This window comes from Pipistrellus kuhlii, unplaced genomic scaffold (genome assembly GCF_014108245.1).
Source record: "Pipistrellus kuhlii isolate mPipKuh1 unplaced genomic scaffold, mPipKuh1.p scaffold_m20_p_22, whole genome shotgun sequence".
Classification (NCBI taxonomy): Eukaryota; Metazoa; Chordata; class Mammalia; order Chiroptera; family Vespertilionidae; genus Pipistrellus; species Pipistrellus kuhlii.
Window position 1 is genome coordinate 2,330,439 of NW_023425521.1, and position 24,826 is coordinate 2,355,264.

The 24,826-nt window shown below is 36.9% G+C and overlaps 1 protein-coding gene across 17 annotated transcripts in view; it reads right to left on the minus strand.

Moving 5' to 3' along the window:
- The window catches only part of MBTD1 (mbt domain containing 1), a 48,249-nt gene that overhangs the window by 8,316 nt on the left and 15,107 nt on the right, over positions 1–24,826 (minus strand). For 13 of the 17 annotated variants that reach the window (XM_036450785.1, XM_045586137.1, XM_036450791.1 and 10 more), the window contains 13 exons: positions 24,467–24,606; positions 23,065–23,179; positions 22,199–22,281; positions 13,819–13,936; positions 11,060–11,194; positions 10,443–10,531; positions 9,977–10,211; positions 9,474–9,529; positions 9,034–9,138; positions 6,506–6,653; positions 5,647–5,729; positions 4,939–5,173; positions 4,333–4,410 (listed from right to left, as the gene is read on the minus strand). In XM_036450785.1, the coding sequence (XP_036306678.1) occupies positions 4,333–4,410; positions 4,939–5,173; positions 5,647–5,729; positions 6,506–6,653; positions 9,034–9,138; positions 9,474–9,529; positions 9,977–10,211; positions 10,443–10,531; positions 11,060–11,194; positions 13,819–13,936; positions 22,199–22,281; positions 23,065–23,179; positions 24,467–24,606 (1,620 nt within the window). Of the gene's footprint in view, positions 1–4,332; positions 4,411–4,938; positions 5,174–5,646; positions 5,730–6,505; positions 6,654–9,033; positions 9,139–9,473; positions 9,530–9,976; positions 10,212–10,442; positions 10,532–11,059; positions 11,195–13,818; positions 13,937–16,286; positions 16,547–22,198; positions 22,282–23,064; positions 23,180–23,604; positions 23,722–24,466; positions 24,608–24,826 lie in introns of those variants that run through there. The other 4 variants (XM_036450793.2, XM_036450780.2, XM_045586140.1 and 1 more) reach the window with 3 other exon arrangements.

Sequence of the window (24,826 nt, forward strand, 5' to 3'; positions counted from 1 at the left end):
CTGGTGATCCTGGTTCCTGACTCTCAAATAAATTTAACACAGAAGAAAGCAAAACGAACTAGAGAGAGCATTACTAGCATGGAGAATTGCTGGCTAATTTCCTTCACAAATATTTTAGCTTGAGAGGAGCCGAAAATTCTATGCAAGAGAGAGAGGGGGGGTTTAGCCTGGCTGAGTAGCTCAGTCGGTTAGTGTCGTAGTCCCAATACACCAAATTTGCGGGTTTGATCCCCAGTAGGGCATATACAAGAATCAACTAATGAATGCATAATAAGTGGAACAAGAAATTGTTTTGTTTCTTTCTCCTTTCCTCTCTAAAACCAATAAACAAAATTTTAAAAGCCCAACTAGCATGGCTCAGTGGTTGAGTGTGTTGATCCATGCAGCAGGAGGTCACAGGCTTGATTACTGGTCAGGAAACATGCCAGGTTTTGGGCTCAATTCCCAGCAAGGGGTGCGCAAGAGGCAGCTGATTGATGTTAATGTTTCTCTCTCATCAATGTTTCTATCTCTCCCTCCCTCTTTCTAAATCAATAAAACTTGCTCTAGCTGGTTCGGCCTGTAGACTGAGGGGTTCTGGGTTTGATTCTGGTCAAGGGCAAATGCCTAGGTTGTGGGCTCCATCCCCAGTAGAGGGTGTGCAGGAGGCAGCCAATCAATGATTCTCTCTCATCATAGATGTCTCTCTCTCTTCTCCCCCCCGCTTCTCCCTTCCTCTCTGAAATAAAAAATATATTAAAAAAAATAAAATCAATAAAAACTTGCTAATTTTTCAATTGTTTTCATAGGGTAGCATTTCTCTGCCTATATATGTCCAAACACTGACCTTCAGAGAGAAAGTTTAATATATTATCTGGATGGCAGGGTTTTACTGATATGTGCTCCTCTAAATTTTGGTTTATAATAAGCAATTTTAGAAAACACGTGTATTTCTTGGCGCCCTCTTGTGGACATTTTGAGACCACCACCATAGTTAGGGATTAATTGAAATAGTGCCCTCTTGTAGACAATCTGAGAACAGCACCCCAGTAAGGGATTACTTGCAATAGTGCCCTTTTAAAATTATCATTTTTAACATCTTTATTGTTGAAAGTATTACATATGCTCTCCCTTCTACCCCCATTAATCCCTCCTAGCCCGCCCTGGCCCCAGCTCCAGGCCTTCACCATCATATTGTTTTGTGTCCATGGGTTATGCATATATGCATACAAGTTCTTTGGAAAAACACTTGTATTTCTTATTCTGAAGAGCAGTTCTAAAATTTAAAGCATCGCCGAAACCGGTTTGGCTCAATGGATAGAGCGTCGGCTTGGGGACGGAAAGGTCCTGGGTTAGATTCCGGTCAAGGGCATGTACCTTGGTTGCGGGCATATCCCCAGTAGGGGGTGTGCAAGAGGCAGCTGATCAATGACTCTCTCTCATCGATGTTTCTAACTCTCTTTCTCTCTCCTTTCCTCTCTACAAAATTAAATAAAATATATTAAAAAAAAATAAAAAAATAAAATTTAAAGCATTGCCTGTAAGTCCTTAAGCAATCTATTTTTTTTTTTAAATCCTTTGGTTATAGTTTCATAAGGAAACATAAGCCGCCTTCAAAAATTTATACAAAAATTAAAAAAAATAAGATATTCTAAACTTTGCAAATACTGTACCAAGCATACTGCATTAGTCAGGTTGAAAGCTGAAGAATACTTACATATACTTGTGAGTATAAACTGTATCTGTTTTCTTCCAGAGTATACAAATGACCCAGGCAAAGGCAATCAGAAATTATGCTTCACAAAATCAAGACTAAAAGATAAATCTAAGTCAGACAATATTCCTCTGTAAAATGATCTGGAAACTAACCTAAGCTATTAGTGAGTACACATTCACCTCAACTGCCAAACTGAAATCACGTACAGCAATCACTCAGACTTCTCCTAAGACACTACACACCTAGAGGTAAAAATGCAAGGAGAATCTCCACCTCTACTGCTTCTACCAGCCCCTGAAGGTGACAGAAGCAGTGCTGGTTTCCTGGCTCTCGAATGACTAAACCTTGAGGGGGAAAAGGCTTTCAGACTGGACGGAGCACATGCACACAAAAGTCTGTGGGACCCTCTTGGCAGAATAGGACTTATTTCCCAAAGCACCGGTTACCAGTTACCCACTTACAGCGTGAACACAGCTCACTGCAAAACAAGCTGGAGTAACGAAGCCAAGCAACTGTCTATTCCTGTAAGACATAAGCACTACCCACCAATATACTGATGGATGACTGGATACACAAAGACCACAGAGTTACAACAACAGAGCAGAATATAATCATCTGTAGACAAAGTTCAAACAAATGAAAGGTTTTGTGGCCTCTCTGCTATTGATAGAAATCTGAATGCAATGGGTGACTTAGGTTCCTGGACCCCAAATTCTTTATTTGGTAAGTCAAGTTTTGTGTGGAAAACTTCTAACAAATGATTTGTTGACTAATATAAAAAAACAAAAGAAGCAAATAGTTCCCTTACAATGAAGACTGCTTCTTCTTCATTCATATGGCACATTTCCTTATCCTCAATTCGAAAATTCCAAGTTTCTCTAAAACTTTGGAAATAAAATCAGATCTCATTTGGTGATACTATTTATAATCTTTATTTGGCCCATTTAATGTAAATATTTATATATATTTTGCTGCATAAAATGCTCCAGAGTCTGCAATGGGTATTACATTAATGTATACTACACACACTATACTTTTCTAAAATCCAAAATATTCTGAATTCCAAAACACACCTGGCCCCACAGGTTTACTAACAAGAGAGTCTGAGTCCATAGTCTTCCCTTCTGTGTCCAAAGGACAATTTAAGCACATTTAGATAGAAAAAGAAGACATAAGAGATCATGTCATAACATGAGCAATTAAAAGGTTAAAGAACACATACATTTATAGCTCAATTCTTTTTCCCCAGCTAATCCAGCAACCTGATAATGTTAAATGTCACTAAAAACTGGGGTACTGATATGTCACTTCACTAACTTCATATTCTCCCTATGTTCCTAGCAGGTTAAGCTCCATAAGCCAGAAACAAACCCTGCAAGTGCCATATTAGAGAGAAGTATATGAATTGTATATTACAATACTCAAACTAGGTGTGAAAAATATTATCATATAACCATGGAGGAATAAAAAACATTTCTAAAATTCAACGTCTTGGAAAGGAATTTGAAATCTCCAAGTCTCACCCAGCAGAAAGGAAGAAGACCGCTAAGAGGCCTGCGCTAGTCAACCGCACAGAAAGCTAGTCCCCGGCCAGTTCCCAGTGAATTCTCCTGATCATGTCCAGATAAATGGGAATCACTCTAGCCACCTGGTCTGGCAATGCTCTCTACAGTTTGAGTACCAAATGTGGCAAGCAGCTAGCAGGCAGAGTAATTCTGGGCCTCTGGGAAACGCATGCCTCCCATACAAAAGACAGGGCGAGAGACAGGCCTGAAGGTTCTGTGCTGGAAGAACACTAAGGTGCCAGGGCAGCGGTTGGTAGGAGTTTTCAAGTTCCCACAGGAAGAATTATAAGCCAACAGCTATGCCTGGGAAGCATATTGATTTTTTTAATGCTTCTTCAGTCTTCCCGTTGCTAATGAGACAGATTAGCACTTATTTGAACTTATAGCAAGTCAGCTGGGAAAAAACTGATTTAGCCTTAACCTTCAAATGTACTTTTTACTTTAAAAATATCTTTACATGAAAATAATTGTATCTTAGAATGAAAAACTCCACGACCATCTTCATGAAGAGATCTGTGGCTCTCTATGGTGGAGAAAAAGATTTTAAAATCAGAGCTATCAATAAATTTGGCTATTAACCCCAGTAACCATTCATTGTAAGGTAAAATATAATCTAGAAAGCATATTTTTTAATTTTTTTTCTTAAGTTTGACTTTGTTAGCCATCCACTTGAATTTCTTATAAGTACTGTTCTAGAGTTTTGGTTTATAAGACTTTTGGGTTTAGTAGGCTCCAAGTCTATTATAAGCATGAAGCATCTGCTTTTAAAATTTTTAAATAAAAATATTTATTAAAAAAATTAATTTCCTGTAGGTTAACATATTATTTCAAGAATCATTTGTAGTCTCTATTCTTTATCATATATGTTATAATAATTTTTCTTGTCAATTAAAATATGTGGTTCTCATTATTGCGAATGTTTGCCTTTTATGGCATACTGCACCTTTAAGCGTAATACACAACGCACAGTCATCAGCTCTCACAAGGGATATCACTTTCTGTGCAAAAATACCGTGACCCCAATCTGTTAACAATTTAGGAAATGTATATAAACACCATTTGGTGACCCACTTTTCTTATGTCCTTTGTATTGCTGGGACTTAGCCTTTTTCTTCTGTTTTGATGAACCTGATTGGCTTTCTCTTGTCGCTGAAAGATAAAAGGGAAAATTGGTACAAGGTAATTGCTTACCACTAAACATAGGTACAACTTATATGAACCATCTTTACCAAGAACTGTTATATTTGGCATAAATTCATATTATAAAGTATATGGATGCTCAGAAAAAATTCTATCAATGTAAAATTACACGATGCTTTGAAAATAAGGGTGCTTCTTCCAATAAAACCATAAACCTCAATACCAGACAGATTCCACTATCTATTCAATAAGCACTTACCAGATTCCAGTAAATTCTTAGCCTATAATTTTAAACTCATTAAAATAGGCCTACTTTAACGTGGTAAGTGCTCTTACTCCTGTTTCTACAGTTATCAGGAAACTCACTATTGAGTTCGCATGGCCATGGTACACTTGGTCTAATTCTGTGATACTGTTTTTGAGTCTTCAGATCTTACCTGGCAACCAATCAGACATAGGTATGATGATCATTGTGAGACAGTCCACTGAAGAACTGCCGACTTTTACAAAAGGACCCCTTTCTGTAAACCAACTTACACTGTGATGCTGGAGGCTGTAGCTGATATCCAGTTAATTGACACCACCCTACAGGATAGAGGTCAGGAGACTCACAGTCTACCCACTGGTCATACTCTTCTTCCCATCCATCAAAGTGTATCCTCAAGAGGCGATGAATGATTCGTGTTACTGTGGCCACACATATTAAACGTGGCTCCATGAGATCGACTGCTTCTAACTTCATTCCGACACGAAAGCCGTGATTTGGAACATCCTGGCACGGAGAAGCAGAACATTAATACCGGTGAGAAAACGAATGCGTTAACTCCACTATCGCTACGAGAGGGAAAGGAAGGAAGCAACATAAGCCGAATAATGTGACTTAAACCAAAAACCCCCAAATAATTCTGTAGTTACCGAAGAGTGTGAAGGTGAAGCATCTAAGAACTAGTTTGGCAATGTATTCATTTTTATGTTACTCAGATTAAAAAAATAAAACCCTGTTTGGAAACAAGCTTCACTTCCTAGGTAAAGGAAGTATTTACATTGTTTTATTACTCTCTATTTTTTAAAATATAAACCTCTAATAAAAAAAAAGCAAGAAATAACAAAACAAAAAAAATAAAAGAAAATATATAAGTCTCCACTAAATAAGAAATTCTAATAAAAGCAAAGATAGTTTATCAGTAATGATGTACATTTGTGTGTATGATTCCACATAATCATCATGCCATCATTGAAATTTACCTTATTAAATAGTTTTACTGGTGCTGCAATGGAGCCAGTTTCCCTGAGGTAGTCAAACCATTTAAAAGGAAGTTTAGTGTAACCTGAAAGACACAACTGGTTTAAGTAGCAGTTCATTTAAAATTAGCTTAATATTAGAAGCAGGTAACAAGTAACTCAGCACACGCTCAGCTCTTATATGATAAACTTTTAATTCACGCTCTAATAGCACCTCCATGTTATAAGAATTTCCTCCTTTCCTAGGTAGACACTGGTACACCACTATCCTAACACAAAAGTGCCTCTCCTTTCCTCTATCACCACCAGAACTGTAGACTTCTGCTTTCTCAACCCTAATCTTAGAACAGTCTAGCATTTAACACTTTCCAGCAACATTTTTCTTTCTTTGCAAGAAAGAAAAACTCACTGGTCAAATACTATTTTTTATAGACATCTGGTTTTGCTCTCCCCCCCCCCCCCCCCTGCTCCCACCACCCACTCCTTCTTTTCTTAAGAGAAAAACCATAGGCTTAGATATTAAAATCAGAGAAGTTGTTAGTTAAGCCATGAGCGCTATTTAAAGTTCTACCTTCTTTTAAAAAGCCACATGAGTCTAAAAATGAAAACTTGCCCCCTCAACATGAAAGTACCTACTAAAACATGTTAAATGTATGCAATAACCTACTGAGCTTAATCACCATCTCAACATGGCTTGAGAATACAAATTCATACTATAAAGAATATGGATGCTCAAAAAAAATTCTATACTAATAATTTGATATTCACACAGCATCTAGGGCTGTGTTAAATGCTGTAAGCAGATATCACATAAAAGGAAAGCAAGAATGAAAACCCAGTTATGTGTATTAGGATGAAGTACCTCTAGGTGGAGTAAGTTCAATCATGTTAATTTCACAGAAACCAACAGGGAAAATAGAAGGAGAGGTTGCATGATAACAGAACCAGTCAGATCCATCTGCTGCTTCTGAGCCATCGATCCCAATCATTAGGAATCCGTCAGCCAGCACCTTTTAAATGAAAAGAATTCCAAGTATTTGAAATTAGACACCATTATTTAAAAAAACAACAACACACACATATTGATTTTTACAGAGAGGAAAAGAGAGGGATAAAGAGCTAGAAACAGCCGAAACTAGTTTGGCTCAGTGCATAGAGCGTTGGCCTGCAGACTGAAAGGTTCCAGGTTCTATTCCAGTCAAGGGCATGTATTAGGTCTAGTAATAATTAATGTCGTTTTCTAATACTTTTTAAAATCGAATTTATTTAAACAATACAACAAAATTTAATCAACAATATAGTTGCCGTTGTTTTCTACTACTTGTGCCCAACGATCAGGAAGCATTTTAATCCATCTGTTGTAAAATTCTTGTGATTTTGATGCAAAAAATTCGGTCAATGCATTTTTGAGGCATTCTTCATTATTAAATTTTTTTCCAAGAAGAAAGTTTTGCAAAGAACGAAACAAATGGTAATCGGAAGGGGCAATATCAGGAGAATATGCAGGTTGAGGGAGAACTTCCCATTCCAACTGGCACAGTTTTTCAGCAGTGATTCTTGCAGTATGCGGTCGTGCGTTATCGTGGTGAAGAATTACGCCCTTCCGATTAATCAGCGCGGGTTCTTTTTCTCTTAAAGCTTGGGCTAACCTTTCCAATTGGGCACTATACACTGCACTTGTAATGATTTGGTTAGATGGTAAAAGTTCATAATGAAGAATTCCTTTAAAATTCCACCAAACACACAACATCACTTTTTTCGCATGCAAGTCAGGTTTTGGCGTGGGCTGCAGAGCCTCATTTTTGTCCAACCATTGAGGCCGCCTTTTTAAATTAACATACAGCACCCATTTTTCATCTCCAGTAACAATTTGCTCTAAAAACGGCAAACGGTTTTGACGAGAGAGGAGCGAACTGCAAATTGTGACTCTTTGATTACGGCTGTTGTCGGTCAACTCATGAGGAACCCATTTTCCAAACTTTTGGACTTTTCCAAGTGCACGCAATTGTTTGGAAATTGTTTTTTGTGAACAATTTAAAGTTGTCACAAGCTCTTGTTGGGTAATTTGAGGATTTTGCACCAAAAGAGCTTGAAGAGCTTCTTGATCAAAATTGGACACACGGCCTCGACCACTCTTGTCATCTAATGAAAAATTTCCCTCGTGAAATTTCTCAAACCAACGCTGGCATTTTCTGGCGCTAACTGCATCTTGACCAAGAGCACTACAGATGTTTTTTGCAGCCTCACTTGCTTTTCTTCCTAATTGGAACTCGTAAAGCATGCAGTGCCGAATATGCTCTTCATCCGCCATCTTCTTAGCTCTAGTTTTGCAACAAACACCAAACCAAACACAAACTTTTTCAAGCAAAACTTGTTAATTGCACTTCACACGTTCTGTAGATACCACGTGTTTGAAGGTTATGTCAATACAAGTCAACGCCAAGCAAGATTTTAAACGAATGTAAAAAAACGACATTAATTATTACTAGACCCGATACCTTGGTTGCGGGCACATCCCCAGTGTGTGTGTGTGTGTGTGTGTGTGTGTGTGTGTGTGTGTGTGCAAGAGGCAACTGATCGATGATTGTCTCTCATCGATGTTTCTAACTCCCTATCCCTCTCTCTTCCTCTCTGAAAAAATCAATAAAATATATATATATATAAAAAAAAGAGAAACATTAATGAGATAAACATCAATCAACTGCCCCCTGCACAGATGTATGCCCTTGACCGAAATCGAACCCAGAACTCTTCATTCTGCGGGTCGAGGCTCTATCCATGGAGTCAAACCAGTTAGGGCTAGACACCACCATTACAAAAATGACCCTTTAAGTTTAAGTGGCATACTAAAGGAAAAGAAAATCGATGACATAAAGATTTCTTAAAAGTAAAAATGCTTCCCAGGGGATTCTTAGGCCTGAGAACTGAGAACCACTCTCTTAAATCTTTTCTTAAAGCAGCTTCAGAAAAGAGGAAAAAGAAAAAAGAAATAAAAAAAAAGAAAAAAGGAAGTACTGCCTACCAAAAGGGAGTAAAAGGCACAGTTAACACTGGAAACTGAAGATAAACTTGGCCTTGTTGGACTAGTTTTGACCAGGAAGTAACTTAAATATTTTCCCTTTAATTTAGGATATACTTCAACAAATAAAGGTAGCGGACTTAAGATGACAATCTCAACAAGCTATACAAAAGGAGAACCTCTGATAAGAGAATTCAGTCACTATAAATACTCATAACCGTCTTGTCTCCCCAGTGAAGATACACACACACACACACACACACACACACACTTTATGGCAAAAAAGAGTTCTATTAGGGGCCTCCTTCTCCTGTAACTTTGAAAACAGCTCTTATAATTGCATTCCTGTATTTTAAAACCCTTCCTCTTACCTTTCTAATGGTTGCCACACATATTGTGGAAAGATTTAATGGGTCTATAGCTTCCAATTTCATTCCTTCCTTGAACCATTCCCCAGTCTGGTCCACTTCTTTTACCTAAAGATTACATGAAAGCACATCACTTTAACAAGTATTATCCTTTTAATAATGAAAGTTACCAATTTGAAAAGGTTTACCAGATGGAAATACCAAATGCCTTCTCCTACCTACCTAATATTTTAATGCAAACTTCCATTAGGGAACAGAGAGAATTCAGACAAACAGAATTTAAAAATAATTATAATCAATAGTTGTGACACCTATGAATTACAAGGTTTTAATCCTTTTAAGTGAACATATGTAATTGTGATTTCCATAGTTTTAGGAAAAAAAACCCACAACCCTCTTTTAAACATAATTTACAAATGAGGGTTCTTATAAAAACTTCTTACCTTAGCAAATAAATGTGGTGGTGTATCAAAATGTCCATCCTGTTTCTTTGTAATATCTACAAGGAAAAGTTACATACTAATCTGTCAGCATTTGTGAGAAGACCAAAAACCACGTTTCTTTGAAGGTTTCAAACTCACAAGGTATGTATACTCTAAAACATGGCAAAAATATATGCCTTCTACATTTATGATTAATAACCTTTAATAGTCTTACTCTCTTCAGAGTACATGTGTCATTAAGTACACTCAGCCAATTAGAATGCTGGTAATCCCCTAATGAGAGAATTATAACTTTATGCATTATTTTTTAATTGAGGACTAGAGGAAGGAATTCTTTAGGACACACATATTCTGTGTGAAGATTCTCGATTGAGGTAGGATAAGCTGCCCAGACAACGAGAATGCTATCTTTGACCTATGCTATTCTGTAGAGAAAAATAACCAAGCAGCAGACTTCAGCCTCTCTGACATTGCCAGTGGGAGTTCTCATGACAGGTGCTTACCAGATCGTTTGAATCGATGGCCTATGCTTCGAGACCAGCCGACGTGATGGATGAGGGGGCTGTGCATATGGCACCAGAAGTCGTCTGTTTTATCTTCGCTGTCTTCATACACTAGTCTTAACCGTCCTCCGATCACACTTTCCACCACTGCTACTCGTGTTCGACACAAGTGTCTCTTGTCAACCACTTCTACTCTCATGCAAGGTTTGAAAGGATACTGCATACTTTCTGAAACCTTGAAGCAAAAGCAGACAATAACTCTTTGGGATGCATGACAGAAGTCTACAAATTATTTTACTATTGCATTATTAAAAATAATGATATTTACTCCAGCTCTGGTTCACTAAATTAACACAATTCCTTAAAATTTACTCCAGCTCTGACTCACTAAATTAACTTGAAAGTGACTCCTTTTTGCAGAGCTATCTTTTGGCACTTCAGTCCCTTTCTCAGATCCCATCTTTACCTTTTGTGAGAAGTCGGGAGGAAGTGTTTTGGCACCAGTAAGTCGTTTCACTAGAAAAGCTTTCCAGTTCGTATACTTATGATGAATAGCTAAAACGGAAGAAATAACCAATTACACTTCAGCGAAGAGTGAATTGCTGCATAAAGTATTTGTTTTAAAAAAACAGCAACAAATTTCCTTGCAATTTAGACTATTAAGGTCCAGAAGAGCAACAAAAACAAACAAGTATGTCTTGTCAGCAATTAAGTTAACTAAAACCAAAAGATACACTTTTATTTTATTTATTTATTTATTTATTTTTTAAATATATATTTTATTGATTTTGTACAGAGAGGAAGGGAGAGAGATAGTCAGAAACATCGATGAGAAACAGTCATCGATCTGCTGCCTCCTGCACACCCCCCACTGGGGATATGCCCGCAACCAAGGCACATGCCCTCGACTGGAATCGAACCCGGGACCCTTCAGTCCCCAAGCCGACGCTCCATCCATTGAGCCAAACCGGTTTCACCCAAAAGATACACTTTTAATTTCTGTATCACCTTAATGTTACTGTGAGTGAAGCTGCATTTGAATATGTGCACTGACATTACAGTAAGGACAAGTAAGCTACTTACTTCTAGGAGGGACAAGAGGTTTCCCACTGGCTGCACACCAGCCAACTGGACGGATATCGGAACTACATATATTGCACCAGAAGTCCAGAGCAGAGTCATTTTCAAATCCTTCATATCTTAAAAGGGCATTGTAACCTGAAACCGACAAATTAATCACCACGTAAGGAGAGAATAAGTGAAATAAAACAGGATCTAGCTGCTGGGGATGGCTGTAAAACGTTAGCGTGCATCTGCAACAGAAACACTTGCAGGGTTGAGAACAGACAGGTGGCTAGGTCCCACCCCTGAGGTTCTGATTTAGTAGAACTTGGGTCAGTCTGAGATGAGAACCTGCATTTCTAACAAGTCCCCAGAGATGCTGCTGCCCCTGGTGTACAGATCAGACTTTGAGAACCATTTGTTCAACACAATCAGTTTTACTGTTCTCAGAGCATGGCTTCCTCCTTAGGATATATTTCAGTTTTATCCATGGATTCTTAAATTTTAAAACAGAAATTCACATGAAAACAGAGTTGGGAAAGTTCTATTAGAATGTGTAGTTTTGAAAATAAAAGAAAGATGATTGTGTATGGTTAATCTTTTCAAGTCAGAGAAACACAGATAAAACACATTTCAAAGACATTATTTTACTCAGCTCAACAGGAAACCAATTATTCTTGGGTAATTGGGATTTAGCTACTTCAAGAGTCTAAATTTTTCTGTCCTGTTTATTTGGAAATAAGACTTGAAAATGATAAGTAAAGAAATTCAGTAAACACAGATAAAAGTCAGTGAAAACACTTAAAAAACTGTATGCACTAAGCAAATAGGAAGCTGTATTTTGTAGAAATAAAAGTATAAGATATAACCTGCTTATAATTTAATAAAATCTTATGTTAAAATAGATTAAAAGTTTAATTTAAGGTATTTAGTAGAATAAAAGTGGCCAAATAAACTTGTATTTCAGGCCAGGAGCTACATTTAGCTAGCATTTACACGTTAATATCTAAGATAAAAATTTATAGCATTATATTGTTAGTTTTAAAATGCAGTAAGTCACAGAATAATTCATGAGTTTGCTAACTGCTGCTGAGCTCTAGAGTTCATGATTAACACCACACTCACTTCTCAGAAATCACTTAAGTGGCTTAGAGTAAGATATATGAGGCAATTAGAAAATGAAAAATGAAAAAAAACAGAAATGTAAAATCAGAGATGGAAGGCAGAATAATTCTCGGATAGTAAATGCAGCTGACTTACACACCTGGGACAGAAACAACAATATATGTTTTAAATTATGTTATAGAGGGTAAGAATAGCATTTAGAGAATGCTTACAAAGCAGGGGAAGCATTTCAAGGAAAAGGTAGGAAATGAATTGGTTACATGCCAAGTGCAAAGCATGGGACATTGTGAGAGTAAGTAAAGGCACAGAGATGACAGAGAACACACTGTATGAGGGCGGAGGAAGAGTAATCTCTTTGGAACAGATCACTTATATTGGGGAGCAACAAAAGATTTGGTCACTGGCATACAGTGCAACTCAAATGGCTGTGAATGCAGACCATCTTCACCCTTTAAGGACAAAAAAGCTAGAAGGTCCTGAAGAAGAGCAACAAAAATAGAGAAATGCCTGTTCATTTGTGCATTAAAGACCTTTGGAAAAATGGAATTAAGATCATTTTTAGGGAAGTTCAGTCCATCGATGACTGGGGGAGAAGTTCTGGAGATAGGACTAGAAAGAGCAGGATAAGACACCTCTTCCAGTAATCTCAGGGTAACTTTTCTTATCTGAGTGGCTGTCCCTCCCCTAACGTGCTACAGTGCCCTATGACACCACTTGTCATAAACTTTTTAATGTTTGGCAGATGTAAGCTCACAGAAAAAAAAAAAACCACACACCAAGTCTTGCACTTTGCACATCACCTGCCTACAGAGTCTAACAGAGGAAATACCTAATGCATTTACTTCCTGAGCAATAAGGTTTATGGGTCAGGGATACAAAAGTAGCGGAAATGAAGGAAAAGGAAGAACTCAAGATACATGAAATTATCAATACTATTTTACTTTTGATGTTGTGACTCGTCACCTTTTTTTTTTTTTTTTAATACCTTTATTGTGTGTTACTTTTCAAAGTATTTTCCTCTTCCAGGGGTTGGCAAACTATATTATGGCTCACAGATCTATCTGATTTTTATTGTTGTTTTTAAAAATATTTTAAACAATTTTTAGAGAGAGAGGAAGGGAGAGGGACAGAGAAACAGCAAGGAGAGGAGAACATTGCCTCCTGCACACCCATCACCGGGAGATCAAGTCTACAACCTGGGCACATGCCCTGACCTAAAATCAAATCCACAACCTTTTGGTGCATGGGATGATGCTCAACCTACTGAGCCACACTGGCCAGGGCTGGCCTGATGTTTTATAGTCTGCCATTACATTCTTAATGATCGAAAAAATATTATTTCATAATAAAATATTATTTCATAATAGGCGACATTTACATAAAACCCAAATTTCAGTGGCTATGACACAGGCATGCCTATTCATTTGTGTATTGCTACAGCTGTTTTCAATGGTAGAGCTGAATAGTTGTGACAGAATGTTTTGCCCAAGAGGCTGAAAATACTTGTTTGGCTTTTAACAGAAAAAGTTTGCCAACCCCTGCCCTATTACCATATTTATTTATTTGGCAACATTTGCAAAATTTACAAGTAGTATGTTTCCTTAAACGTTACAAACATAATTGGCATTTTCTAGAACAAGATGCGTGCTTTTCACCTGCTAATTTTACAATTCCAGCAATCCAGAAGACTTTGGTAGGTAGGCTGCAGTCTGTATTGGGAACTTCTACTCTCACATTTTCTGAGATATCACCCCAGCAGGTCCCCATAGGTGCCTGTCATATAAAAATTACTAAATTATCATCTTATTAACATAAATCCTAAAACATACCATTCAAAATTAAGCATTTCTATCAATAATAAAAGTTATTAAGCTAAAGATACCATTTAATTCATTCACTTTTCTTTAAAAATTCACAGAATTCTATTTGTAAAAATCCAGTGACAAGGTCAAGCTCAAGATGAAGAGGATTCACATATATTAGAATAGATCCATGTTGATCAAAATTCAATACTGTCCTAATATAAGACTTGAGCAGCAATTTTTGTATAATAAAAACTGAAGCACAACTTGAGGGGTTTCACAGGATAAAGTTGATTTAAGAAACTCATTATTTTTAATATGTACTGAATACACTTTTAGCTTAATCTCTAATTTTAAAAGATCTCACCAAAGAGCAGAAAGAAAAATAATTCCCATCAGCAATGTGGTTTCCAATAACAAAGGAGAAACAAAACTTAAATATCTATATTTTCTACTTAGTTAAATTCATAGAACAGAAATATAGCCTATTAAACAGACATGTGGCAAAAGCACTGGGTACGGTTATCTAAAAGTAGGAGTTGAAGAGTTTTTGAAGATGCATACCATAATAACTTGTTATAGAATTTGTTATTTCTAAATTTATCATGCAGAAATTACTATAAACAAAGAGAAAACTTTCAATGTTAGAACCGGTAATCACTAGCCTCTGGACCAAAAGGTTAAAATGAGGATTCAGAAAAACCAATCAACTGACTATCATAAAAGGATTTTCCAAAATCTCACATGTTTCTAAATTACAATTTCCATTACTACATTTTAATCCTTATAACTTGAGGCCATTTACAATTATCTGGAGCATATTCAATGGTAAATTAAATCAAACGAGTGAATTCAGGAATGTAAATGCTGATCATACCAAACAGTCTTTGTGGCCTTTGATATCAGCTCCATGAAATATAATTCAGAACCTTGATCATAATTAGGTGAGACTATTAAAGACCTGATAATACGAGCGAATCAGGAAAAGACAAAACAGCTTCCAAGCTCAAAGATGAGTAAACACAAAGAATCTAGGAGTCAAAGGATCTAGCCAATTTGAACACTGGGCAATCCTTTCCATGCAAAGCCTTCCATACATTGGCAAATGCTAACCCAGCAAGAGGATTAGCCTAAAACAGTACTCGAACCCTAGCCTCTCAATACTTTTTACGGAGCTTCTCAAGGAGAGAAAGAGAATGTCAGACAATGCCGAGCGAGGATAAGTCTGGCACCAAACCCAGAATCCACTTATGGCTATTGCTTGAAGTAGCAAACAGACTTGAAGACAGTGGCCTATCTTAACTAGGTGTGATTCTGGAAGGATACATGTAACTACCTCCCTGAGCTGTGCAAAAAATAATACATCCATCACGATTATCTCTTTCTGCTTTTTTAAAAATTGAAATACTGGATTCTTCGGGTTCTGCTACCTCCCCCTGTATCGCTCTAGACTGTAGGGCCATCCCTATTGCCAGCAGATATGATCAGAAAAGGAGAGGCTGGGAGGAAGATAGGTAACATAGATTAAGCTAAGATAAATTAACACAAAGACCATGTATTCAATTCTGTGAGAATGGACCAATTATACAGGTGTAGTTAAATGCATGTATTGAATTAAAGTAGGGTAGTCATTCACCCTTCTTTGTTTGGCTGCCAAATCTTATAGAATGGGCTTATTTCTCACTGAGAAGAGGCATGGCATTGCTGAGCAGTTGCGGTTTATGTTGGCACATCGCTAAGTACATTTGGCAGACAGGGTTCCTTTTTGCACTAGATATGACAATGTCACACTGATTTAAAAAAAAAAAAAGTATTAACAATTGTTTGGAGAAAGTAACTTTTAGTCACATTTTATTAAAGAAAACAAAGTACCAATACGCTCACTTAAAAAATAAAGTTCATGTTGACTTTAGCAGGGGATGTTATGTTCTGGTCCCTACAGTCTGGATTGGTATAGGAGAAAGTAGCAGAAAGTGACATTTGTTCTTGCCTGTAAGTTTGTGGTTCTGCTAGACCCTCTTAAACCAATCCATATGGTTTACTCTAAGAAAAAAGAGAATAAAAAACAACAAAAAAGAGCACTACAGCCATTGCATAGTATGTGCTCGATGTGTTGAAATAAGGTAATTTTACAGATATAGCTGCCCTTTTGTTTAAAATGAATATTCTTAAGTGTGGAAGACTAAATGACCCAGGGCTTGACAGCCATCTTCATCCAAGTCATCTGTCTTCTCTTGCTGGCAGGAGGGATAACTCTGAAAGTCTGGATTGGCATAGCATGAACTAGCAGAACCATAATTTACAGGTAACAACAAATTTACCTTCCAGACTCAGGGCGAGAGGTCCACCTCAGGCTCCTCCCAAACCAGGAAGATCTGCTTCACCACTTCCTGCTCCGGGCCGCTCGAGGCTATCTGGGAGGACAAGGTAAGCTATCATCAGGTCCTTGGACACGCCACGTCCAGTGCTGAGGCTCCCCAGCACAAACGCATAGCCTCCACCTGACTGTCCGCAGGAAATCATCGACGGGAAGCCTTTCTGCACTTTCTGCACTTCAAGAGCATTCCCAGACAGTCCAGTAGCTGGATGGCTAGTATTTAGACGCTCAGAGGGCTGATTCACTGCACATAAGACGATTCACAACAGAAATACTGATTTCCTTCCATTCAGCTGCCAACCTATAATTTTTTTTAATCCTCACCTGAGGATATTTTTTCTATTGATTTCTAGAGAGTAGGAGAGAGAAGAGGGGAGGGGAGGAGAGGGGGGAAGAGAGAGAAAGAGAGAGAGAGACAGACAGACAAGACACTGACATGAAGAGACACATCAATTGGTTGCCTCCTACACTCGCTTCTACCAGGCTGGGGAACCTGCAACCGAGGTATGTGCCCTTGACTAGGAATCGAACCCGCAACCATTCGGTCTGGGGACGGACACTCCAACCACTGAGCCACACTGGTCAGGTCCAACCTATAACTTTTGATAATCGCACACAATCTTCAATATTAACAGAATTTAAATGGGCAGAGGTTAGCCTTGAAGTTGCATATAAGTAATAAAAATTAAAAAAATCAACCCCAATGATGATATGGCAAATGCAGAAAAAGTCATCATTAGAATATTTTAAGACAAATAGGCCTATGATTACTAAAGTGCATCAAGTAGAAAAAGATAAAATACTTGGCTAAAAAAGGGAGAAAACATTATAGGAAACTAACTAGGAAGAAATTAGAACTCCTAAATACTCTACTTGCCAGAATTAACAGGAAGCAGAAACAGAAAAAAAAAAAAAAAATCGTTCCCATTCACTTTTGATACTAGAATCTATTTTTTGGGGTGGTGGCAGCTGGGAGATGGGAATTGCAAGGCAAGTACAAAAGGAAAACAGGATGTTTGGGGTGAAAGGATTACAAACAAAAGAATGCCATGTGCACATAGAAAGGAAAAGCAGTGGTTACTAATTTGAAAGACATAAAACAGTACATGACTAAAAAAACATATTAAACCAATATTGTTTAAGAAAATAATCTAGATTACTTAGGTTTTCTTTAAAACTGGTGATTTTTATTATATTACAGTTCACTGCTTTCCTGGAGAGAACCACTGTGGCAAGACAGTAGCTAACTCAGATTGGGCACTACTAAGAGCCGGACGCTAATTTAAGTTTTATTTCCTTCTCGGATGACAGAGTGGAGATTCTAACATCGTTAAAATGAATGCGAAGTCATATTTATTTTCAGCTTTCAATGAGTAAGTGCCTATGTGTGATCAAGGTTTTTCTTTTATTCTTAAAATTTTTAAATATAATTGTGATACATGCTGCAAAGAAAGGGTTAGAAAATACCATGAGAGATATACAGCTACTATTTGTGGAGGCAGGATGAGAAAGTATAATAAACTCAGCTTTAAAGTTATGGCACACATGTAAAGAGGACCTTTTAAAAAAATAGAAAACTAAAACTATTTTCAAGGGGGGAAAAGCAGGGTGACAGCATTTCTGGCTTTAGTGATCACAACGACAGGACACCAGAGTATATAGTCCAGGGATAAAAAAAAAACAAAACCCAACACATCATGCTGAGTGAAATAAGCCAATCAGTGAAAGAGAAACACCACATGACCTCACTCATTTATGGATAATGGAGAACATTATAAGCTGATGAACCAAAAGATATAGTATAGAGATAGTAAAGCAACAAGCAGACTGTCAAATTATAGCAGGGAGGGTAGGGAGATCTGGGGGAGATAAGAGATCAACTGAAGGACTTGTATACATGCATCTAAGTACAACCAATGGACACAAAACTCTGGGGAGGGAGGGCATGTATGGGGTGGGGGCAATGGTAAGATATGTACACAGATAACAATTTAATAAAAAAAAAAAAGAAATATGAAACCTACAAACACATAACTGGAGGAAGATTTTAGCTTTCGTGTGGTTCATGTACATTTGATATTGACCAATTTTGCCCCCTGCTATAATACTGAGGGAACGTTTTACTTGGTTTTATAAGGCAAATCCTGGGAAATAGGAGCATTTCAACCTAAAAGACTGCAGTCTTTATGGCAACAATGCTCTAACCAACTGAGTTACTGGGGCAGGGCTGAACTAAATGATTTTAGAGATGACTCACAGCTTTGTGCCATATGACTTAGAATTAAAAGTGCTATTGTCTAACTTAGTGGTTTCCAACCTCAGGGACTGACAAGGAAGGGGGAGCCAAGGGCTAAGGCCCTGGCCATTCCATTCCAGCCCTCCTCTTTTAAAATTTTTTCTTTCTTTATTGATTAAGGTATTACATACGTGTCCTTATTCCCTCTATTTTTTTTATTGTCTAAAGTTTTACATGTCTCTTTTTCCCCCAATTGACACTTCCCCCCTTTCAGACACTAAGAACAGCTTTTTCTTATCCTAGCTATGTTTATTAGGGAAAAGGGGAATGCTAATGCTTTAAAAAAAAAAAAAAAAAAAAAAAAAAGGGGTCTGAAAACTACCACTTAGAAAAAGATATATCAGAAATGTGGCAACCATAATATACAGATTTTTAGGTAGATATATTTAATGATAACCGAGTTTGATCTCCATTGCTAAATTATAAAAAACATCAAATGCTGATGTAATTGAGTAAAAAGCACTATGTATAAATATTGCAATTATCACACCACCCTTCGCCCAAATTCCTGGTTCAATCAGAACAACTCTGCTTCCACATTACACACTGGATGTTATTGTTGTTTTTTAGGTATATTTTTATTGATTTCTTTTTAGAGAAAGAGGAAGGGAAAGGGAGAGAGATAGAAACATCAATACGGAGAGAGAATCATTGATCGGCCGCCTCCTGCATGCTCCCTAGTGGGGGGTCAACCTGGGCATGTGCCCTTGACTGGAATCAAACCTGGGACCCTTCAGTCCATAGACTGATATTCTATCTACTGAGCCAAACTAGCTTGGGCCATATTGGATGTTTTTAAGGATTATGTTTGAATAAAGAATCCCCCAACAGGGAAAGCTCCCACCCTGTGCTCAAGCTGAAGACCAGGAGAATCTAGAGTCTGGAGGAAGCAGGCCCTACTGGTGAACCAGTGCAGGGCGGATCTCACGTTTCCAGCTGATCCCGACAGTAGGTTTTCTAAAGCCAAAGCGAGTAACCCTCGTTGGAGACCAAGAAACCTATCTCAGGGGGAGAACCATGAAGAGTCAACTCTAAACAACACCCCAAATCAAGTGCAGCATGAGGTGTGACCTCCTAAACCAAATGGTTTCAGATGAAGATGCTGGTTAAGCCACAAAGCAAACTCATTAGTATTAATACATATTTAGAAATTACCAATGTAAGTTTTTTCCTATTTGGTAAGGAGAAGGCAGTTAAGAAAGATGAGTGGAGCAGAAAGGCATTTGGTGACAGATGCCTTGTCTCTGCATGCAAAAGGAGTCTACTGTATTATTATTATTAAAATTGATTTTAGGAAAAAAGAAAAAAAATGATTTTAGAAAGAGGGAGGGTAAAGGGGGAAACCGAGATATAGATAGACAGATAGAAACATTGATCAGATGCCTCCCAAAGTGCCCCAACCGGGAATTGAACCTGCAACTTGGCCATGTGCCCTGAATAGGAATCAAACCCACCACATTCTAGTGTATGGGGAAAGGTGCTCCAACCGACTGAGCCACACCTGCTAGGGCCACAACATTATTACTGATAACATGATTTAAACTACCGTATTTTCCGGCGTATAAGACGACCCCCTAATTTTACAGTTAAAACATAGGCTTAAGCCTATATTCGCTGTATAAGACTACCCCCCACTTCAAAGAAAAGACTTACTTTGCCGTTAAGATCTACAGGTAATTTTTGTGCAATTTTGGTCTTTTGCCCCCGATTTTTGGTTGACTTTTTTTCGTTTCAAAATTCGTCTTATACGCCGGAAGATACGGATGTTCCATTTTATATAACTAGCGGCCTGGTGCATGAATTCATGCATGGGTGGGGTTCGGCTGGCCTAGGGGAAGGGATGCAGGAGGTTGGCAGGCCAGCCCCATCCCTGGTCGAACTCTAACCCTGGTAGAACCCCGGTCAAACAGACAATTTGCATATTACCCTTTTATTATGTAGGATAATACTTTAATCTTAATAAAGCAAAGTTGAAAAGAAATTCAATTTTATTATTATAATTAAGATTTTCTTGCAAAGAATTTTAATATAGTTTTAATTTATTTCTTTATTTTTAAATATATTTTATTGATTTTGTACAGAGAGGAAGGGAGAGAGATAGAGAGTTAGAAACATCGATGAGAGAGTCATCGATCAGCTGCCTCCTGCACACCCCCTTCTGGGGATGTGCCCGCAACCAAGGTACATGCCCTTGACCGGAATGGAACCCGGGACCTTTCAGTCCCCAGGCCGACGCTCTATCCATTGAACCAAACCGGTTTTGGCTAATATAGTTTTATTATTCAAAGACATGGATGTGAAATAAAACATGAAATTGGGTTTTTGATATGCTATTTAAAAAATATCTTTGACTACTTACATAAAATAGCTAGACATGGCTTATGATATTGAAACATAAAAACCAGTATTAAAATAAAGATAGTAAAGAATAAAGGCTATTCAGGAGACCAGAGACAAGTGTTCCAGGAATCTGGGATGAAAGACTTATTACAACTGAAAACAAACTAATTCTGAGCTTCTTAGTACCAGAAGAACCTATCCCAAGAGGACAGTTAAAGATTTGTTTAATAATTCTCTTTAACACTGTTGTCATGTATTTAATAGCTCTCACAAATGTGACACCACTATCAACATTACAGTAAAATAAATCACCTACTTTCCACTGTGATAAGTATCTAAGATTCCACTTAAGTTGGTTCAGATAGTTACCATGCCACCAGGACTAAGGGCTTAACACTTGTACTATTATTTAAAAGTATAGCCCTAACTTAATGAAATGTTAAGTGTAAACAAAATTTCATTTATTATTTTTCTAAATTATCTTTTTTATAAATGGTCAGTAGCAGATAGAACCTTTATATATAAATTGAACTTATAGTCAGGTTACAAAAGCATTGTAGGGGAAAAATTGCAGATAATTTATCACAGGCTCTTGAATCAAAAAGAAATAGAATCAAAAGGAAAGAACTTATCATCAGATACATTTTATACATAACTCTGAATTATTCCTGATGCTTTGTAACAATCTAATTGCTAAAAAAAATCTAGGAAAAGGTTATGCATGATATATATCCCACATATGTCAGCCCACAATACTGTATTACTAATGGTTCCTTCTGTGCTCTGGTGCTTTTACATTTGTAGACAAATATAAAACTGAAAGAAAAACCTTTTCTTTTCTGAATTATCAGGTCAAATCACAAAGATTTAGGTAACATACATGATAGATGATTTCTACTGTTGAACCACATGACATTGCCACTGTATAACTTTTTATACAAAATCAGCAATATATTAACTTGCTGATTTTGTATAAAATTGGATGAGACTAGTATTTTCCCTTGCATAAAATAATTTCAGATTGCAATTTCTTTATTCAAAGCCTTTACTTATAAAATTTATAGAAGTTATTTTTTAACTACTGATAGGTATAATAAAAACACATTTCCATTACAAGGTATAAAATAAAGATCTAAGGATAAGATGCTTAGGTGTTATTGTACCTCCAGATTTAGCAATAAATAAGCATTTCAATTTGAGGTGAGAAATCCCATACTCACATGTTTAAAGCAGGTAACTGGAGCTGCTATAAAGCTATTGCTATTGATGTAGTTACCCCAGCTGAAACCTTCCATAGAGATTACTGTTGAAATAAAAATAAATTTATATATATTACAATTCTCAAGTCTTTTATCTTTAAAAAGGCTATTATTTTAAAATGTGAACTGATATAAAATGAATTTATCACCGTTAAAGGTGTGTTTTTTTGTAAAGATTAAACGACTTCTCTAGATGAGCATGAATTTTGGCATCAATCACATTGGCAAACAAATAGCAGTTAAATATTTTTTTATATACAACATTTACTCCTCTGGAAGAGAATTAAGAGCTCTCCAGTTATGAGAAGCAAAGAACAGCTGAGCAGGTGTTCATAACTAACATGGCTATGGCTACTTCTGTTTTCATTCCCACACAGTTCTTACGTGAACCTGAGGGTGAAGTCTATCCAGTAACTACCACCTAATAGTAGGATTTTCGTTACTTTACTCCCTATTTACCTCTCGGCCAGAGAATATTCTATTAGAAATGGTCCTTTCCTCTTAAGACTCACTTCTACCCAATCCCTGCTGAATGTCCTGTTTCTTTGCCAGTTATATTCACAATGCTCCCTTCCATCCAAAGCACTGAGGAACAATACATAAAACATACGAACCGGATAAAAACCATTAATTATAAAAGAGGATGTCACAAGTACGGGACCTTCTAGAATATCCTCTTCTAGAATAATTTACTGAAATCAAAACAGTCATGTGCTAATAGGGCACAGAAATAGCTTAGTTTACTAGAAACCAACTTACAATGTCACTAATTAAAACTAGATGAATCTATCAAATTATTTCACCTTTATTAAATTCACCCACATTACCTGTTTTAGTCTTTGCTTGATTTTGCAAGGTAGCTTGATACTGAGCATACGCGGCTAGTTTAGCAACTAAAGGTTGTTTCTGAAGAACTTTTGCTTTCTTTGTTGGAGGCTTACCCTAAAACAAGAAGAGTTAAGTAAATAGGATTCTTTTCACCTCCCCCCACCCCATCAAAAACTAATCTGATTGCATACTACTCATTCTGCTTAAGTAAACATCGAGGGTTTAGAAAATTATTAAAGCAGAGGGAACATACAAGGAATTTTAACTTGAGAAATGTATTCTGGAGTTCTGGCACAATGTAGATATCTAACATGGGTAGCAGAGCTGGCATAGACAAAAATAGCAATATGCAAATTAATATGTTAATAAAAAATTACATCCCACAAGATGTTAAAATATAGGCTGTGGTGGATACTTGATTCTTTCTTTTACTAGATAAAACCAGTGGTTATTCACTCATGCAGGTTGCCAAGCATTGCTATTTATATGGTAAGAAAAGATAATTTAACGTTTAAAGAGTAAGTGACTGAGGTATATACCTTTAGCGCTAACGAAAAAGATCAATGACAAAATGATCATGGGCCAAATTCACAGTGTGACAAACTGCCATCCATTTGGGTACAGACCAATGCTCAGGATCTTTAGGCACTGTCTTTCTGAAATATAGAAATACATCTTAGTGATGTATTTCCTTAATTTGGGGGACTTAAATAATTCTTTCAGTGCTATGTAATGATCACAGTATTAAATTAAAGGAGAATAAGAATGTGATCACAAAAATAAAATATATTAAAAAAATCAGATGTGCAATGCCTTTAAAACTTTTATATGCTACAATAGTAAAAACTTAAAACAAATGGTCAACTCTTCAGTTATTTTGTAAATACTGATATACAGAGAAATATGATTTTCCTTCTATATCATGAACATTTTTCAAAAAGGTTAGTTGGATTAACCAAATACATTTGGGCAAGGTATCAAATGGGTTGTTATCAAAAGTACAAAGCAAAAATGCTGGGAAAATAAAACCAAAGTGAAATCATATCCCCTCAAATGCTGAAAGATTCTACCTTAATGTTAACTCAAAAGAAAACAAAAGAAAATGTCTTCAATTTCTGCATATAAAAGGTATTTATTAAATTTATAATTATTTAGAAAAAGGTTTTTTTTAAACCCACTTATACAATTCAGTTTATCCTGGATACTATGCCTTGTCTATGTGTAACAGTTGTCAATTCTACAGATGGAACACACATTGGAGCAGACCCATTTCCTAAAAATGTGGGGTGTAAAATGGTAACTGACCAATGGGGCAGAGTGGAGTGCGGTGAATCACAAATGACAGATACACAGTGAAAGCCATAGAAATAACCGATATAAAGAATAAGAAGGTTTCTGTACCGTTACCTGAAGTCTGGCCAAAATGCTTGCCTTCTTGGAATTAGATGAATAACTTCTTGAACATGAAACACTGCAGAAACGCTTTGTTTTAGAGTAAAAAGCATCTCGCACGCCAACCATCCCACACATTTCACAGGTCGCTAATAAACAAAAAGATTGGTGTCCTGATCACGTATAAAATCAATTTTAATCTAACAGCTTAATAATTTCTCCAATTACCTAAGTTTTCATTTTAAAATTTTCCTTCTCAAGGATAGAAAATTTATTCTATCTGTTGCTATACAAATGGTAAAAAGCCTGGACAAAAGTTAGAGAAAAGATTGGATCTGATGGCATGGCTCCGAGCACTGAAGGTCTGAG